The sequence below is a fragment of the Parasteatoda tepidariorum genome, chromosome 1, assembly GCF_043381705.1.
Source record: "Parasteatoda tepidariorum isolate YZ-2023 chromosome 1, CAS_Ptep_4.0, whole genome shotgun sequence".
NCBI classification, from domain to species: Eukaryota; Metazoa; Arthropoda; class Arachnida; order Araneae; family Theridiidae; genus Parasteatoda; species Parasteatoda tepidariorum.
Window position 1 is genome coordinate 82,882,241 of NC_092204.1, and position 19,316 is coordinate 82,901,556.

The window sequence follows — 19,316 nt, forward strand, 5'->3', positions numbered from 1 at the left end:
GGCATGAGGCAGCATTATTATACAGCGTTCAACTGATTTGTTTGTTTTTATATAAACCACTCTAACAATGTTTCAAAAATTTACTCTATGTTCCGCACATAGAAGTACATAAACAGTTTTGTAACACACAGCACAGGATAGCATTGCAAAGTGTGAAAAATAGTCAATGATAAAATTTTAGTTATTTAGTGCATGTACAAATAAAAAAAAATATTGAGGTCAAATAGTTATCAAAACTAGGCACATATGTAGTCACTAAATGTTTTGGATAGACAAGACTTTTTTTTTAAAGTAGGTATTTGTAATTTCATTACATCAGTTCACATAGTTTGATAAAGACAAGTAAAATCACACAAGTCATTTTACTTCAACGATATGTATAACACAGGGTAGATAATACCAGCTCACAAGTTATGTTGCACTATTGAATAAAAATGTAAGTCTGGAATCATATTTCTTTTTTTTTTTCTCTTTAACTTAAAAAAGACTAGATTGTTTATATTCACTAAATAACTCATTATTTTATTAAACTTTTGATTCATTTCATAAATATTTAACTTTTTAAGCAGCAATAGTATATCATATTTAATAAAGTGGAGTAAAATTAATGGTATTCAACTGTTTCTGTCAAGTCACACATTTTTCAGTTATAAATTACCTTTTAAATGAAAGATATACAATACAATATGGCAAACACCGCATTTTAAAATCAAAATTTCTTGTTTAACATAAATTAAAGTAAAAGGTAGTTGGAGAACTTTAATTAATTCTAAAAATTAATAATAAAAGAATGGAGAAAATGTTTACACACTATATATGTATACTGCAAAACAATGCTATATTTTTTAAAACATATTAGAAAACAAACACAAAACTAACAATGAAGGTATCTAAAGTATTAGCAAAATAATTGAGCCAAATTTTTTATATTTAGCTAAGGCTTTGGACACAGCAAAGTTAAAGTAGTCAAGTAATTTTAAACTGCGATTTTTACCTCAAATATGTCACAAAGTTCTAAATATGGCTGGGCTAGGACTGGAAAAAGTAGGCTTCATCTTGAGTTTCAATTAAGTCAGTTTCATAAGACTATGCAAAAAACAAATTTTCTTAAATTTTGGTGAACTTTAAAATAAATTTTAAAAAAAAGTATCTCTAGAAGACTTATTAAAATGTATATACATAAATTGCATGTAATACTTTAGAGCAAATACACTTTTTTTTCCTCTAGATAACAGACATTTTATAACTATTCCAAATTTTGGCTTGTAATTGATTCATTTATAGTAAAATATAAAGAAAACAAAGTTAAGTCTTATAAATATTTAATGTTTTATTTACTTAATAAACTATTTTTAAATCAGTATGAAAGTGATAATCAATCATAACTGATTTTTACCATTCATTGCACACATTTACTACGTATTCCAGTGTACAATTCGACCCCCTACTTACGATTAAGAGCAAATTTCTGGTATGTTGGGTGTATAAGTCTATTGCTGAAAAAAAAATATATATATATAAAAATTTCGAAAATTAAAAAAATTATTCAGTTTACAAAATTTTCTCAAGCTAAAACTATTTCACATTATTTTATTCGGATATACGACAATTGCTCTCAAATAAAGAACATGAGGCGCCCTCTGAAATAAAGACTCATTATTCAATGTTGTGAGGCAAATTTCATAATCATATATATTATTGTAAAATCTTTTAGAGTATGGAATTCCAAATGTGGATGGAAGATTTTAATGGGACTCTACAAATGAGGATGAAAAAGAATCCATAGCAAGGTGGGATTCGTATGACGACACTACTAGGGTTAAGATGATGTTCTGGAATCTTTAAATTTGTAGCTTTACCGCATGTTTAAAAGTTTTCATAATGACTTTTTTTTTTTAATTAATCTTGAATTATCTAACTTTTATCCTTAAGTTTTTCTGAACATTTAAGGGTTGTTTTTAAAAAAATCTTTACACATAAAGAAAATAAGATAGAAAATGTAAAATTAATTGTATATAACACATTAAAAATAGTTTTTGAAAGGGGTAAATTTATACATAATGATTTATATATTTATAAATTATTACATCTCATTGTTTATAACGCACAAATTTTTCATGATTTTATTACATGTATATAAATAAACTCCCTGATTTTGTATAATTTTTTGAGATTGAAAAGTAGATTTATAAATCAGGATATACAGTAAATGTCTTTAAATTCTAACTAAACATATTTCATCACTTGTTTCATACTTCAGTATATATTTACCAGTTCATCTTTCAAAAAATTTATTTTTTAATAAAATTAAGTGAAATACATAAAATTATTTTCTAACTTTGAAGCCCTATTTATATACAAAACTTCAACTTCATCAGTTACTAACACTTTGGATACCTTCGGAAATTTGGCTAATTATTCAAAGAAACAAAAATAAAAACAATGATGCCCCCTTTCAAAAAAATGAAAACACCAACAACCAAAATAATTTTTTGATAAGTGAAATTAATTTGATAACCTGCTCATGGAAGATATCTTGGAATTAATTTAAAATTATAAAATTAATATAATTTAAATGAACTACTGAAAATGTTTAGTAGACAGGTTTAACTGAATTCAAAATTTAAAAAAAAAAAAAAAAAAAAATCAGAAAAAGAAATTTAAAAACAAAATAAGTACATGAAATTTTAAAAAAAATGCTCATTTTTTAAAAAGAAATTCTAAAATTATGAACACAGAGGAAATTTATGAAGTACGACAGCTGTAGACTTTTTATTTTAGTCCAACAACAAAAAACTAAAAAATACAGAGCTGGAAGAAATTTTCCATATAAGTCATCTAACAAGAAACTCACAAAGTCATATATACATTTAAGTGCACATTTTAGAATTTTTTTTATCATAAAATATTCTGCAAAAACATACAAAAATACTTTGCACTATTTGCTTTCCAGCCAGACAGTTGGACAGAAAAAAAACAAGTAAAATTAACCTATGTTTCAAGTATAACTTAATTTTATACAAAAAAAATTATTCTAAAGTATACACCAAACTTGCAAACATTTAGTCATTTTATACAGTTTTATACAAATATATCAAATGGTTTATCGAATAAATAAGGAAAATGAGCATTTATATATATATATTTATATTTATTTATATAACACTTACTTCTTTTACAAAACAGGAACCAAAGAAAATGTACATAACAGACTGTGTCAGTATATCTTCATAAACGTTTTGTTAGGACAAAGGATAAAATATAAAATGATTAAAGGTAATAAGTGAGCAACGTTTTGATATCATATGAACAGATTTCTTTAAGGACAATGACTTTGGAGACATACTTAAATCCTATGAAAATGTTCAACAATTTTACAAATCTGGCATTAAAAACACCATATGACTCAAAAAATCAGATAATGAACTGTACAACATCGGTCAAAATATATTTGAATGAAAAGGAAAGTGAAGTTGTTACAAAGGAAGCTGTTTTAAAAATCATTTCAAGTGGCACCACAGCAAGCGTACACACAATTCTTGATGATTTACTTTTCAGCTTAGCTCAGTATAAACTTTACAGGCTTCACACTTTTGAACTGGACCCCTCTTCAACAACTGTTATAATAAATTTACTCTTTTTTTTTTCTTTATCAATCTGCTGTTTCCAAAAGTGTAGGTCATCTCTGAGAATTGGGCTCATGACCGGCAATGCCAGCACGAGGAGTAGATCGAGTCCGTGATCGCATGCATGGCAGGGCGGACGGCAGAGGAGCTGCAGCATGGGAGGCTGCCACCAAAGCAGCGGATGCTGCAGGAGCTGGTCCTCCCGTGGAAGATATAGCCTGCGTCATGTTTGTGGAAGGTGTTAAATGATGAGGCAAAGATCTTCCTGTGGCAGGGCTGGCAGAGTCTGGAGCACCTCTTAGGCGGCTGCTGCTAGCAGTAGTTGGTGCAGGAAGAGCCCCACGGGAGGTAGTGCTCGTATGTTGATGATGCCTGTCTCTGCGATCCCGGTCCTCTTGCATTTCTTGTTGATTACGATTTCCACCCTAAAATTGAAGAACACGAATTGTAATAGATTAAATTTCACCCATGATTTGTGACACTTAAATTTTTTAAATTTCAGATATTTTCAAAATGAAATGTGTGGTGTTATGAGTTACCCCAAAACCATACAAAAAACTTCTGATATGTGATTGGAGTAATTAAAATTAGCTTTCATAATTTTTTAAAATTTTTTATATGATTGTTGGCTCACACACTCGCTGTTTGGAGCAATATCGATCTTCCCTTTCAGTACAATTTTATGTTAAAAAAAGACTGCAAGGGGTTGCTGATATAACTTTAGATCTATTTGGAAACACATAGCTTAATGATCAAATTTGCTTTTGTGCTTCTTCAATTGACTAAAATCGCTCTCTAATTTCAAGCGGTTAGAAAGCTTTAAAACACGGTAAACAAACAAGTATTGACTCAAATTCAATTTCTATAAAGCTGTTTTTAAAGTTCCTTCATGGCCTTGAGGAAAAACAATAAACAGTTTACTGATATATAAATTGACACAGTTATTATAATAACTGTATGCATTAATTATTGTGGCGTGTAATAATTATTGGTTTTGTTACTTTGCTATCACCTAGCTCACATCACATTAATTACACACCTCATATAATGAGAGACACAATATTAGCAAAATAAATCTTTGTTTGGGTTAATACAATATTATCTGCTATAAATGGCAAATCAGTGAAGAAAAAAAAAAATTATTACTTACAAATTTAAGCATATTCCAGTCAAAGACATAATCATAAGTAAATTTTTGCCGGTGGAACAAATTTCTTAATAGTTGCCTAAGGTATGAATAATCTGGTTTCTCATCAAAACGTAGAGCTCGACAGTAATTTAAATATGTAGCAAATTCAGCTAAAAGGCAGAAGAGAAATATTTTACAATATAATATAGATAACATATTTTTAAATATAATATTTTATATATTTTTAAATATAAATATGTAAAATAAAAATATTTAAAATAAAAATAGATAAACAGAAATATTTAAATGATAACACTTGATGTGAGACAGCATTAAAAAAGTCAAAACTAATTTTTAGTAGCATAAAAGAAATACTTCAGATATAATAGGTATATAGAGGAATTTGGTTTATAGAAAAATCACTATTCGTAAAACCTGAGAAAATTAAAGAATCATTAAATAGTAAATAATATCTACCAGAAAATATGCATCATGCTGGAAATTTCTAAATATTCATTTAATTAATACACTACAATAACTTAGCCTAAATAAATGCTGAAAGATTATGTTCTGAAAGTCAATTAAAAATTTACCTTAAATAGTTAGTTGAGAAGTAAAAAACTTTCTAGTTAAGATACTAGATATCACAATTGTTATTAAGAAAGGTTATTATGAAAACCGACAGTATAACTTTTGATAAAAGATAGTGACTCCTACACACAACACAGTACAAACACTTTATTGCATTTATTTTTAAGTCAGAATAAATAAATGAATTTTTATATCAGAGCCAAAATATTTTTAAATAAATAACCACTATGCAGCAACACAACATGGCAATGTTAAATTTTTACAAATCTTATGTCTTAATTAGACTCATTCAAGGTGTCACATAATTAATTGAGTATTAAATTGGCTAGATGTAATTAAGCTACATAGAAAAATTTGTAGAAATGTTTTATTTCTACAAATTTGTGAAATGAATAATTTGAATAATGTGAGTACTATTTACACAGAGAAAAATTAAGATTACTTTGTTGGAAAAAGAGACATACACTACTTAGAACTAAATTCAAAGCGATTAGTAGCAGAAAATGGAAAATTTGGTCTTAAGTCATTTTCAGAAAAACCACTAAATATTTTCTGCTACAAACTAAATTGATTAAACTTTCTCATGTTCTTTAGAAGTCTAAAGCATAGAATGAATATTTTATTTCAATCATCATTTATTTAGGGTTTATTACTCAGCTTTATTATGCTAAAAAGGAAAAATAAAATTCAAAAGATATTTTACATTTTTAGAATTAAAGGACGTCTGGATAACGTGGGAAGGGGGCACTGATTAAGTTGGAATGGTATAGTTCGTTCACCAGGAGTTGGCACTTGGCTCAGTCTTCATCACATGATTTCCAACAATCCTATTTCGTTATTTTTAGGAGAAGGATGTGAACAATCCTAAACAAGGTTGCTATTTGGCAATCGTATGACAAAAATATTTATTTTCAATTTTTTTTGCATTTTTTTAAACATTAAATATTTCATAAATTTGATATTTTTCTCTTTTGAGTGAATAGTTTGTCCATTTTGCTGGAAAAACAGCAATTTTTAAATTAAAAATATATTTAATTAGTTGGAGTAACAACAGATATAATAGCAGATGATAAAGCAAAGTAAGTGTCTGAAAAAGAGTTCACTGTTTGCGTTTGCTGCCCTTTAAGGGTTGTCTCATTTTCAAGCACGGAGATGTTTCTCCTCTTATCCCACGCTGAAATGAATTCTGCATCCGAGGAGGTGGAGCCAAGTGCCAACTCCTGGTGAACGAACTATATTTAACTGCTGCTGGAGAAGGTAAGAAATCGTTCTTGTATTTACTTTCCCACAGATTTAAACGGAATTGAGTCATAATGGGCCAGTATCTCAAACTGCAAAAAATTATTCGCGACCCGACATTGTAAGTATTTATACATTTGACCTAGTGTGATTATACCAATCACAAATGTGGATAAATGACAGTGAAATCGGCAGCAGACAGTAAGGTTATGGAGATCAAAGCGTCATCAAGAAAGGTAACACCGGAAACTGCCCCACTTAGTTAAACAAAAATAGGCACGAGATAGTGGCTCAACTGACACTCTAATAAAAGGCAGGTCCAAGTGAGAGTATCTCGGAACACACAGTTTAGTGGACTGGGTTGCATATGGGACTGTGCAGCTAACATCCCACTTGTGTGCCTCTGTTGAACAACCGTCGTCCTTAACTAAACCTACAGAGGGCCCAGAACACTGTCACTGGATCATAAATATGTGGAAGAATCACGCCGAAAACAAATTAATCACGCTTTCTCATTCATTATGTTGGTTATGTAAGGGTACGCTGTCTTCTAGGCAAACAGTTAATGCCACATCTATAGCAAGTCATACACAAGCTGGTGGAGGCAGTGTTATGCTTCGGGAGTCATTCCAATGGGCAACTTTGGAGCCCATAGTAAAGTTAAAACAAACCCAGAAAGCAGCGGAATATCTAAATATAACTGTGAAGCAGTTGCACCCATATGGAGTATTTTCAAAAACTGAAAATGGAATCTTCCAGCAGAACCAAGCCTCAACTCAAAAAGCTTGAATTATGTTGGGAGTGGTTCGAAGAGCAGAATGATGAATTCCAATTAACGCACTAGTCACCTAATGGTAGAGTGCATTTGGGATGCCATAGAAAGGCAACTCAGGAATCAAACACTACCGTATCAGAATATTTCAAATTTCCATGACTGCTTAGACGTTTGGTAAAACCTGTCTCCAGTTATTTCCCAAGAACTTGTAACATCCACACAAAGGCGATTAAGAGCTATTTTGAAAACCAAAAGTAACAAAAGGCACTTTTGAGTGGATTATAATAATATTTCCCTTCAGTGTATAAAGTGATAAATAACAGGCAATACTGAAAATGAAAATACCATAAAAAATAAAGCCCCACTATGAAAAGTTTACCATGTTAGCAAAAACAGATCATTTAAAATGTAGTTCTACGTCTATAGAAGTAACTTTTATTTAAACGTCTATAGTATGTATATCCAACAAGTTATCTAAGTGTATTTGGGAAATACAAAGTTTGTATTAAACAAACAGGCAATACAGAAATTGAAAATGCCATAAAAATAAAGCCCCACTATAAAAAGTTTACTATATTAGCAAAAACAGATAACTCAAAAATTGTAGTTCTACATCTAAAGAAGTAACTTTTAAATGTCTATAGTACATAGCTGTCAACACAGATAGGAAAAAATCCAGTAGATTTTACAAAACAATATAAATTTCATGATAATTGTTGCATAATGTACTAAATATTTTACACATAAGGATTTTTAGGGGTTTTCATAGTCATCAAAATAGAAAATCTGCAATATTTTCCAGTATGGTTAACATTAAATGAACTTAAAATGTTATGTGTTATGTTACAAAAAGCATAGTAAATGACATCACTGAATATTCATCACTTGAGAGAAATTACTCACGGGCAAAATTTCTACATAGTTCTTCAATTGGAGTGGACATTTTTTTCTCACTAATTCGTTCATACTTTTGCCTCTTATTAGCTGCTCTCAATCCCTGCCAGGGTAAGCTGCCTCTATTGAAGTACATTAGCACATAACCTAGAGATTCAAGATCATCTCTTCTACTTTGTTCTAAAATATATGGAAGAAATAACAGAATTTATTTATTGAAAATTATAATAAATATTCAATATAAAAATACTACACTAATTAGAATTCAAAAAGCAATTTTCTAGAACAGGCTTGTTCATTATTTTTGAAACAATTATGAAAAAATTGAAATAACAAATTACTGTTATTATTCAAAAGGATCATACACCCTGATGAACTATTGAAATAACAATATTTAGTCTAGTATTAATAAAAAATATGTGCATTGGTAGATGTTTATTTCTTCTAAAAAAAACTCATTATCATTTAGAAAATATGAGAAAAAAATACCAAGGAAAAAGTATATTTTATTCCTCTTCTATTCTATTCGGGATATCTGTTACATTTCAGGTTTTCAAATCCATGACTTTTCACAACTAATTCCAAGAATTTTTCATGACTCAACAATAAATTTAAAAAAGCTTTATAACATTAATCGAAAATGATTGGGATAACCAAACTGTTATACCCTGCATCTTCATATTTATAGATTTTTTAATTTAAAAATCAGAGTAAAGAAAAAGAATTTTTTTTTTTTTTCTTCTGCAGAACTATATTCTAAAGATATTTTTCTTGTTCATCGGAAAGGAAAGAAACACTCCTGATTTTTCTGTTCTCATTTCGAAATATAAAAAAATTCGCCAATGACTCGCTTGCTTCAGCTAGAATTTTTAATTGCTAAAATAAAATAAATAATAATTAAAATTCTGAAATCACAGAAGTTTAAGAGATAATCCACTCTAAAAATGATGTTTTTTCTTTCATTTTTTTGAAAAAACATGCTAAAAACATTTTATATTGTAATATAATATATGACTGAGAGTGGAGACTTTGTTACAAATTCAGATACTTGAAACACCATGACATTGGAGTGGGGGGATTCCATTTTAAAATCATGACATTTTATGACTTATTTTGTACAATACCGAAATTCATGACTTTCCAGGTGTGCGGATACCCTGTTTTAACTTATATGGCTTTATCTAAATAAGCCATAACTATTTTTAATAGAGTAGAACCTTGATTTTCATAACATCTTAAATCCCAATGCCTTTGCAAACTGAAGTTTATTTCTTAGAGTTTTATTCCCCCTTCTTCAAAAACAAGCACATTTTTTTTTATTCTCTAAATTTTAATAATTGCTGTCCAGTGTTGATTAATTTGGATAATTAAGGTTCTACATGAAGTTTTTTCATAAAACTCACAAATATTATTGACAGTTTTTTACATGTTATTATATAACAATCATGTTTTTCACAGGACTTGTAAATTAATGTCAAGAATCAAATTCTGCAACTGTCAAAGAGGAACACTCAAGAACAGTATGTAGTAACTTCGAAAAAAAAAGCAGAACTACAAATATTAAGTAAAAAATATAAAATTGGGATACATGAAACTTCCTGAAGGGGAAACTTAATTACTTCACGGAATAACCAAGAAATTAACTTATCATTCCTTTCTACCAAGAGTCTATAATGTAAATGGACTCATCTTAATTCCTTTTAAAAAAATTGATGGACATTTTTTGCCTCAAGAAATTATGGGGGGGGGAGGCTATAAAACAATATTTAAAAAAATTGCAAGCTCTTTTTGTTAAATATTGCAACTAAAAATAAGAATTTTTAATAAAATAATTCATACTATTATGAATTATGAAATCACAATACCAAAATCTTATAATTCATGATGATAAGATTATTTCTTCTCATACATCTTTGCTGTTTTGACTAAAAGAATTGCATCATATTAAGTTTATTTAGTCAAATCACTTTTTATACAACAAAAAAAAAGAAGTCTTATCTGTGGAATTGTAGAATAAGAGGTTTTCTTTTTTTTTGCACATATTTTAAAGCACATATTTTCAAAGAAAAAAGTTCAGCGTTAGTTTAGTAAAATTTAAAAAGTTTCCTTTTTTTTTACAGTGAAGGTACAAACATACATTATGTATGTTCATCTTATCAATTATTGGTAGTTTAATCAATAGATTTTAAAAGTAAATCTGATCTCAATATTGATTTCCCACAAAGAGCCTAACATGTAAGTAAAGTGGAACTCATCTTAACCAAGGGAAAAAAATTTATAGAAATTTTTACCTCAAGAGCTGATTGAGGTGGGGGCAATATTCAAAAGAGTATTTTTTTTTTGAATTTTTTGTTAAGCATAGCAACTGAAAATTTAAATTTTTATTAAAATAATTATTTTAATTAAAAAATTCTAAAATCTTATCATGAATTATAAAATTTTGGTATTGTATTTTATAATTCATGGTAAGATTTTAGAATTTTTTTCTACATCTTTGCTACTTGGACTAGAAGAATTGGGTAATATCAAGTTTATTTGGTTATATCCCTTTTTGTAAATAAAATCTTATCTTTGGAATTGAAGAATAAGTAATATTTTAACAGTTTTATCTCTTTTTTGTGCATATTTAAAATTACAAAATTAAAAAAAGAAGAAAAAGTTGATAGCTAGAGCAATTGTAGAAATAAATATTAAGATTTACTTTTCAAGAAAAAAATAGTAAAGGTATAGATATAAATTATGTTTGATCAATCAATTAGTGGAAGAGATTAATAGATTTTAATGGCTGACCTCAATATTGAATTGGTGACTAAAAGGGTATATGTGCTAAGTATTTAGATGGTTAACATTTTAATTTAGGACCATCATACATCCATAATATGATTTAATGGTCACTGACATAAATAATGCGATGACACAAGTATTACATAAATGAAGACTAAGTTTTTAAACCAATTGAGCCTAGCACTTATAAATTACATCTCATATTGCAATTTACTTTTTATAGCAATCAAATTCTCTCCAAGTTATAAGACAGGAAAACAATGTAATGGGAAGAAACAACAGATCAAATTTATATACCAGCAAAACTGTGAGAGGGTTAAAGATATTTTACCTATTCACATACATTTACATCTCTCACAATCCCCAATTTACTGGAGATAATGACACTTTACATCAAACACATTACTGCAGAATATCTTTAATTTTTAAACAATAAAACACTAGTTCCTAAAAATGTTCCAAATTGCAAAATAAAAATTAACACTTAAAAAATAACTTAATTTTCTAAAAAAAAAACTTAAACAAAAGTGATTTTGATGTCAATTAAATTTTCTAAGAAAAAAACAAATATTTAAATTTTTAAATTTTATAAAAAATTTTAAAATAATTCTATAATTTCAAAAAAAAAATATATTAGCAGTTTTCATAGTTAATTTAAACGAACTGTACATTATTAAAAGTAAAACAATCTGATGAAAATAATGACACGAATTTCAAATGCAAAATAGTGACTTTTATATTATACAAATGCAAATAAGAAAATTATGGGTTTCCCCTCCCTAAATTTAGGAAGAAAAAAAAAATTCAAATTCAAGAGAAAAAACATTTTAAAAAATGTATAATAAAATTGTTTCTCTGCCAGACCTCTTTCAAGCCTCATAGTAGGCCAAAGAAAACCCCACGACAAATGTTTTCAAAAAATTCAGGTAATTTTTTGTATTAATACAGTCAAACCCTGTTATAGTGAACTTTCAAGGGACCAAAATTTCGGTTCACTATAACTGGCAGTTCATTATAACCGTACTGCAAACAATCTTAATGAATTTTACCGAACTGCTCCCTTTTATTACACATTTAAATAAATAAGCAATAAAAAGAAATACAAAAAGATTCAAAAACAATATGTACATAGTAACAAAAAATGTGCTAACTTTTACTTTTTATGACTCTTCGTCTTACGGACAAAAAATTTAGGGATGGGAAACTGAGATAGAAGAAGCAAACAAGAAAAAATGCATATGCCAACATTCCACTCAATAGATTGCTTTAAGAATCAGTATGTGTATTTTATGTAGAAATTTCAAAATTACCAAAAAAACGAAGAAGAAAAAAATCAGTCGAAGACAGAAAAAAGTTCTTAATATCCTATTTCTCTACTTCTTTTGGTTCAGTATATCCACAAAAAAATATTATTACATGAGTATAGCAAGGCACAGGAGAGAATATTTTGTTCACTATATCAGGGAGTTCACTATAAACCATGTTCACTATAGCGGGATTTGACTGTATATATGTACCAGACAGCTATTGAAAAAAACGATAATTTGCTCTATATATGGCATTGTAATAGAATAATAAAATATGCCATTTTTTATTTCAGAATTGCTTACAAGTTTACAACAAAAACAAGTTTAAATAATTTCTAGCATAATTTTGTTAATTGGAGCACCAAAAAAACTCATAATTTTGAAATCAATGATAATCAATTCTTCTAATCCAGACGCATTAAAAAAATAACAAATTAGTTAATATTCTTTCATGCCAAAATTGAATTAAAATTTGAAATTGTTAAAGACTTCTTTAATCAAATAAATTTCTTAAAGGAGGAAGAAATTTATTTGAATTACCTAAAATAGGTAACTGAATGTACCTCAACATTTTTCTATAAAAATAATTTAGTGGCTGATTCCTCAATTCACCAATTAAAAATTTTATGATTTAATTACTGTTATAATAAATTGGAATCTGACATTTTTACAATCAGATGAATATGAAGAATCAATAATTGTGGAACACAACAAGACTAACAGATAATTTCTTTAATCACTATTTATTATATTCCGTCATAAAGCTCATTGGGGCATGTGTAAACCAATACTTTTGCACTAAAGTGTACATGACCCTTAAACTTATCAGCGTAAAGATTTTGTAATAAATAAGTAATTACAATTGATTTCGTAATAAATAAGCAATTAAATTTTATTTTTCATAAAATGACCTAATCCACAAAATGTTTAAAATAATGACTGCTGCTGGTAAGGCTATTTGTTTGAACCATGTATAGAATTAGTGAATAGTCCTGGTACTATTATATCTTGCAATTTTTAATAAGATCAGACCTGCCAATCTCAGAAATTCAATAAAACCTGAGACTTTTTGTGACCATGGGAGTGTAAAGAGCAAAACTATGTTAAGAAAATATAAAAATTAATTCACTTATTCTCTAAATTTATATAAAGTAATTTTCTTACCCCTGAGAAACATAAAATAATAAATTAATCAGTCTTTTTAAAACAGACTAAGTGACTAATTTAGCATTTTTTAAAATCATTATAAAAAAAAAATTTCTGAAACTTTTTTTCATTTTGTCTTCCAAGTCATTAAATTTTCCAATGACTGCTTTGACAAGAACAGAATAAATCAGGATTTATATTAAGTGGGTAAATATTCCACACAGATTTCATCTCTGTGAAGAATGATTAATACTGCCAGCTTCAACTTCACTAAAAGTATTACTTTTCTTGCTACTGACTGCAGACTATTTTGTATTGATCTTATCAGCCAAACGATAAACTTGCACACTGAAACGAAACATCTTTGCACTACAAAACAAAACTAAGTTTTTGGAATATATCAAGAAACAGGGTTATTTTTTCCAAAATCCTTATTATAAAGACAGAATAACTATCAACAAAAAACTTGGCACTCGGAAAAGAAACAATTGAAACATTAACCCTAAGAAACATTCATTTAAAATACTTAAAATTTCAAATAAGCTATTTTAGAATGAATTTAATATTTCTATGCACAGTGAATGCAGTGATATGCCTTTTCATTAAAGTTAAATGCCTTATTATAAAAAGTTTTACACTTTATTTTTTTGGTTAATTAGAAATTTTATAAAAAAGGTTTTTAAAAAAATAAAAAATGAACTAAATATATTTGGGTGGGAGAATTACTGATCACAGGAAAAAGGTTTTGAGGGCTGCATGAAAGCTGTGCACAGGTCTGACGATTCACACATTTATTGAGAAAAAATATTTGAGGAAATACTTTAGTAGCCTTAGATTCTGAGATTGCATACAACACCTGAGTTGGCAGTTCTGTAACAATTTTAAGTTAAATAAAAAGATTTTGAATGGAAAATCCAAATCATCAGATTCAAAAAATCAATTATTTTAAAATCTGTATTTATAGCTAAAAATCGGAATAAAGACAAGATAATCAGAAAAATCAGTACAACTACAAATCCTGCATTATTAATCAAATGCTTAACTTTCATGTCCAAAAATTTTCATAACAAAGCTTTTGTCCAATCAAAAGCAACACGATTTCTTAATTTTAGCACACCAAAAAAAAATGTGTAAGTGGTTTGGTTATACTAATACGTACCAATCCCTAGATGAGTATTGATGCTGGCATATCTAGCAGTTCCAGTAAGATTTTTGTTTTCCCTATAAGGGATATGCAGGTGTGTTCTGGAATCACGGTACTTTTTTGCAAGTCCAAAGTCTATTATATACACTAAATTACCTTTCTTCCCAAGTCCCATAAGAAAATTGTCTGGTTTTATGTCTCTATGAATAAAGTTCTTACTATGAATGTACTCTATTCTACTGATCTGGAAGGAAAAAAAGGCCTTAATTTAATAGCAGATTACATAAAATATATCATACATGTAGCATAAATTACACTAAATAGATTAAATAAAAATATTAATCGATAGAAAAACATGGTTTAATTAATTAATTGAAAGATCTACAACTCAAAGCCAACTAATTTTAAATTATCACAATATAAAACTTGAATCGATACACACATAAAGTCTGTTGCTGTAGTTTTATCTCTTCATTCTCAAGATATGTATTTTTAAAATTAAAATAACATTGATTCGTAATAGAGGCTGCATAAATATTAAACAAAAGTTAAGAAGAAATGGTGTTAATGATGTGCTTATTTTTTCTTATAACAGGTAAAGGTATGAGTAGTGCTAAGATTAAACACTTAAAACTGATTTCATTTTAATCATTAAATTAAGATTTTAAAAAAATCATGATACATTTTTTGATTAAATGAATTTTTTTTTAAAAAATCTCACATTTAAATTGAAGTTAACCTGTTACAAAATAATTGTAATATTTTGATCTTATGATAAATCAGGTTATAGTAAAACAGAGTATAATTGAAATACACATACACATGTACAAAAGAATACAACGAAAAGTATAGTATCAAACTAAACAACTCAAAACATATACCGATATAAAACTTTGATTTAATTTCAATGTTTAATTACATAAAAACCTAAACAAAAAGAAATTTATCAGTTTCACAAATTTATTACAAAACTATTTGCTAGATATGAAGTTATACTTACAAGTTGATCAGCTAAAAGTAATACTGTCTTAGAGCTAAACTTCCTATTACAAAAATTGAATAAATCCTCCAAACTTGGTCCCAGAAGCTCCATGACCATAACATTATAATCTCCCTCAGAACCACACCATTTTATAGCAGGTATACCAACTAAAAGTAATAATAACTACTTAAAGGAGAACACGAACTGTACTTTCAAAGAAACATAAAGAATTATCTTAATCTTAACAACAAGATCAACATAATGTAACTAGTTAAGTTGATCACCTACAAAAGTTGAATACTATTATCATGCACCTCTATTGGCTAAAACTGATAGGGTGACCCGGGGTAATTCACGATCACTCTGTTTCTGGGGTAAATAATAATGACCTAAGCTTTATTGAGAAAAAAAAAATTTAAATTTGAGACATAGACAAGAATGCTTGCACACTTTACTGAAGTATAACTACATTTACTTAATAGTTTTTTGTTTAATCCAACAAAATAAGTATTTTTTAAAATACTTTCTCTATTTTCCATTTCTAAGATGGGTATCAAAATGTGCACATTTCTGCAAAGATTCCCCTCCTTCTCTTAATAATAAATATTTTGAGTTACTTTCTTTTTCTTTGATATAAAAATAGTGTAAGCTTTTGTTTAATTGTATCACATCCGCTGTAAACATTATAATTGATTATAGGAAACTATATCAAATGCTGCCCCCTAGGTAATTATTGATCACTGGTGTAAATCCTGATCATTGTCTTTTCTTCTTATAAATAGTATAAAAAATAGCTAATAAATAGTCAATTGTCTTTTCTTGAATAACAGTTCATATTTATTAAGAGGAACAACTATAAAATATTTTTTAACTATAATCACAAAATTTGTTTTTAACTGTATACAAGACAAATGCATTCTGATATGCACCATTTCTAGCTTGTCTTACCTTTCCTCTATCTTAATTTTATGTGTGTACATTGTTAGAATAATTTTTAAGTTGATAAATTAACCTAATTAAATATGGTGAGAAATTATAAACCTAAAAAGGATACTAAGCTTCTAGAAAGCAAAAATAGCAAATATCTTTTAATGATTGAAAATAAAAATTTCAGTGTGAGAGCTGCTGCCAGAGCTGAAGTGTTAATCTTTATTCCTGCTTTTAAATAAAACGTTTTAATAGCTGCTTAAAAATATCTTTTTGGTTCATTTGTTTGATCTTTAAGTCTTATTAGTTAATTACCATCATATAATTATTTTTAAACAGCCCATTTACTATATAAACTGGTGATCAGTAATTACCCCAGAAATGATCAAGAGAAGGGGTAATTCCTGTTCACTAAAAATTTAAAATCTTTTAAATTCTAATTAGATTTTCAAACAAAAGAAGGTAGCATAGGACTCATCTAATATAGTCTCAAACTTCCATTAAATATTAAAATTCTATCTTGAATAGTTTTTTCACAAAATAGATGTTTGCATTTTTTGATCATGAATTACCCCAGGTCATCCTTCCACTTATTGTCTTATAAGTTGACCACCTGTCTCAGTAGTGATCAAATGGTACATTACAATTGATCAACTTATACAGGTTTTATTGTATTGATATCAATTCATAAACCAGTTATAGTAACTTACCACCACCTTGCATCATCTTATAAAATTTACTCTCTATGTGAAGTTGTGGATGCTTTGTTTTGACACATTCTAACTTAATTGCCACTTCTTCTGCTGTTGTGATGTTAGTACCTATAATTAAAAAAGTATTTAATTAAGAAAAATAAACAAATTGTGAGTTTAAACTAATTAGACATAAAAATCCTAAAGCCTTTGAATTTAGCATCTACAACCTAGATTTATGAAAATTTCAATCTTTATAATAATAAAAAACTAGCCAATCCACTAATGTTACCCTTTTATCAATAAAATTTGAACTTTCTTCTAAAAAATTTACCTCTCTACATAAATAAAATTTGAATGCTCTTATAAGAGAAATATAACCCACTTTATCAATAAAATTATCTAATGCATAACAAAGTAACATATAGAGCATTTAAATGAATCTTTAACTATAAGTATAACCTCAGGAAAAATATGAAATTTCTATTCTATGATGTTGTTTCATTATTCATAACCTAATTAGCTTATTGCCATAAATGTTACAAAATATATACAAAAATAACTAGTTTCAGTAATAAAAAAATAGGTATTTTAACAACAAACTTTATCAATAGAAATACCAAAAGTTATTTTAATTATTATTTGTTACAAAATGAATATAACCCTGTTAGAATACCCCTTATTTAAACTAGAAATGCATCTAATACATCTAGACTAATGTTTATTGAATTAAAATTTTGTTATAACTATATGACTACAAACAGGAGGTAATCGAGTCAAGAAAATAGATCTTACAGAAGAAAAAGAGAATGATCATTAAATACTAAGACTAGCCCAGATTCCCAGATGTCATTTAATTCAGGGCAAATTTGACATTTCTACATCTATCCCCTATTAAACTTATTCATTTGCATTAAACTTTCGAGTAATTTAGAAAAGAATCAACAAATAATTCGTGCGAAAATATATTTTACTAAAGAATTATGGATTGTGCGTCATTTCCATAACTATAAACAATGCGACGTTACATAACATATAACTTAAGACAATTATTTATACAGTGTGAAACTGTAATTAATAAAAGTATGTTTTAGAATACATTTCAGTGTAGTGGCAAAAAATGCTTTTCTTATTATTCTAGTGAAATAAGCCTAACTATTAGGCCATAAATAGAACAATCAACCTTGATTTACATAAAGAAAATAAGAATGACGGGAATATTTCGGATCATGAGGAACTTATATTTATTAAAAGAAATGTAAATTTTACAAAACATGCTTTACAAGCTTTTCTTTAACTTATATTCTACTTTTTGTGAAAATTGCTAATAACAATAACTTTTTATTCTTTGTTCATTATGACTACTCATTGAACTCACCCAAATAAATATCGCCAAAGGATCCACTTCCGATCTTGCGACCAAGACGGTACTTATTCCCTACACGTAATTCCATATTTACTGTTTAAAAACAATTATTTTCTTTTAATTTAAGTGATGGTAAAGCAGAGAATGAATTAGAATAGCATTCACTCTCAATATCCAGGGTGGGCAGTGTTCGCCATCTTGGAATTGGATATGCAGTTCAACAACAAAGCAAGATCGTCAGCTTCCGCTTTCTTTTCCTGGTACAACACCATGAAAATTCGGAAAAGAAGCAGTTATCTAGATTATATGAACTATTATTGTGAAGGATTCTTCATTACAATGGCTTCTTTGATTTCAATTAATTAGGATTAATTAGATTTTTTTTGTATATGATATTGACGACAAACATTACAGCAATTCTAGGTGGCGCATGCGCATAGTTTGTTGCAGGTGCCCGGATAAAAATAGAGAAAATTCTAAACAGATGATAATATGAAAAGAAATTTCTATGTTTAAAGGAATCGTTTCAAATATCCAACATTTTGATAGCATTTTCATTAAAAAATATGGAATATTCAGTTTAATTTCGATTTTAAACTAATTTCGATACAAAAACAATTGTGGGTTTGGATAATCGATACGTATCGATCATACAAAGTACTTTTTTGAAATAAATAATGTTAACTTCACATATTCTTTTAAAAAAATTATTTT

General features: G+C 27.9%; 1 protein-coding gene across 1 annotated transcript; it reads right to left on the reverse strand.

Annotated features, from left to right (window-relative positions):
• Positions 1 to 3,450: 3,450 nt before the first annotated feature.
• On the reverse strand, positions 3,451 to 19,200 carry LOC107440109 (casein kinase I). The gene is made up of 7 exons (XM_016052914.3): positions 18,615 to 19,200; positions 17,255 to 17,365; positions 15,636 to 15,784; positions 14,651 to 14,879; positions 8,264 to 8,434; positions 4,777 to 4,925; positions 3,451 to 4,051 (listed from the first exon to the last, which is right to left on the reverse strand). Exons 1-7 carry the CDS (start codon positions 18,688 to 18,690, stop codon positions 3,680 to 3,682), a joined length of 1,257 nt encoding a protein of 418 aa, XP_015908400.2. The 5' UTR covers positions 18,691 to 19,200; the 3' UTR covers positions 3,451 to 3,679.
• Positions 19,201 to 19,316: the final 116 nt, after the last annotated feature.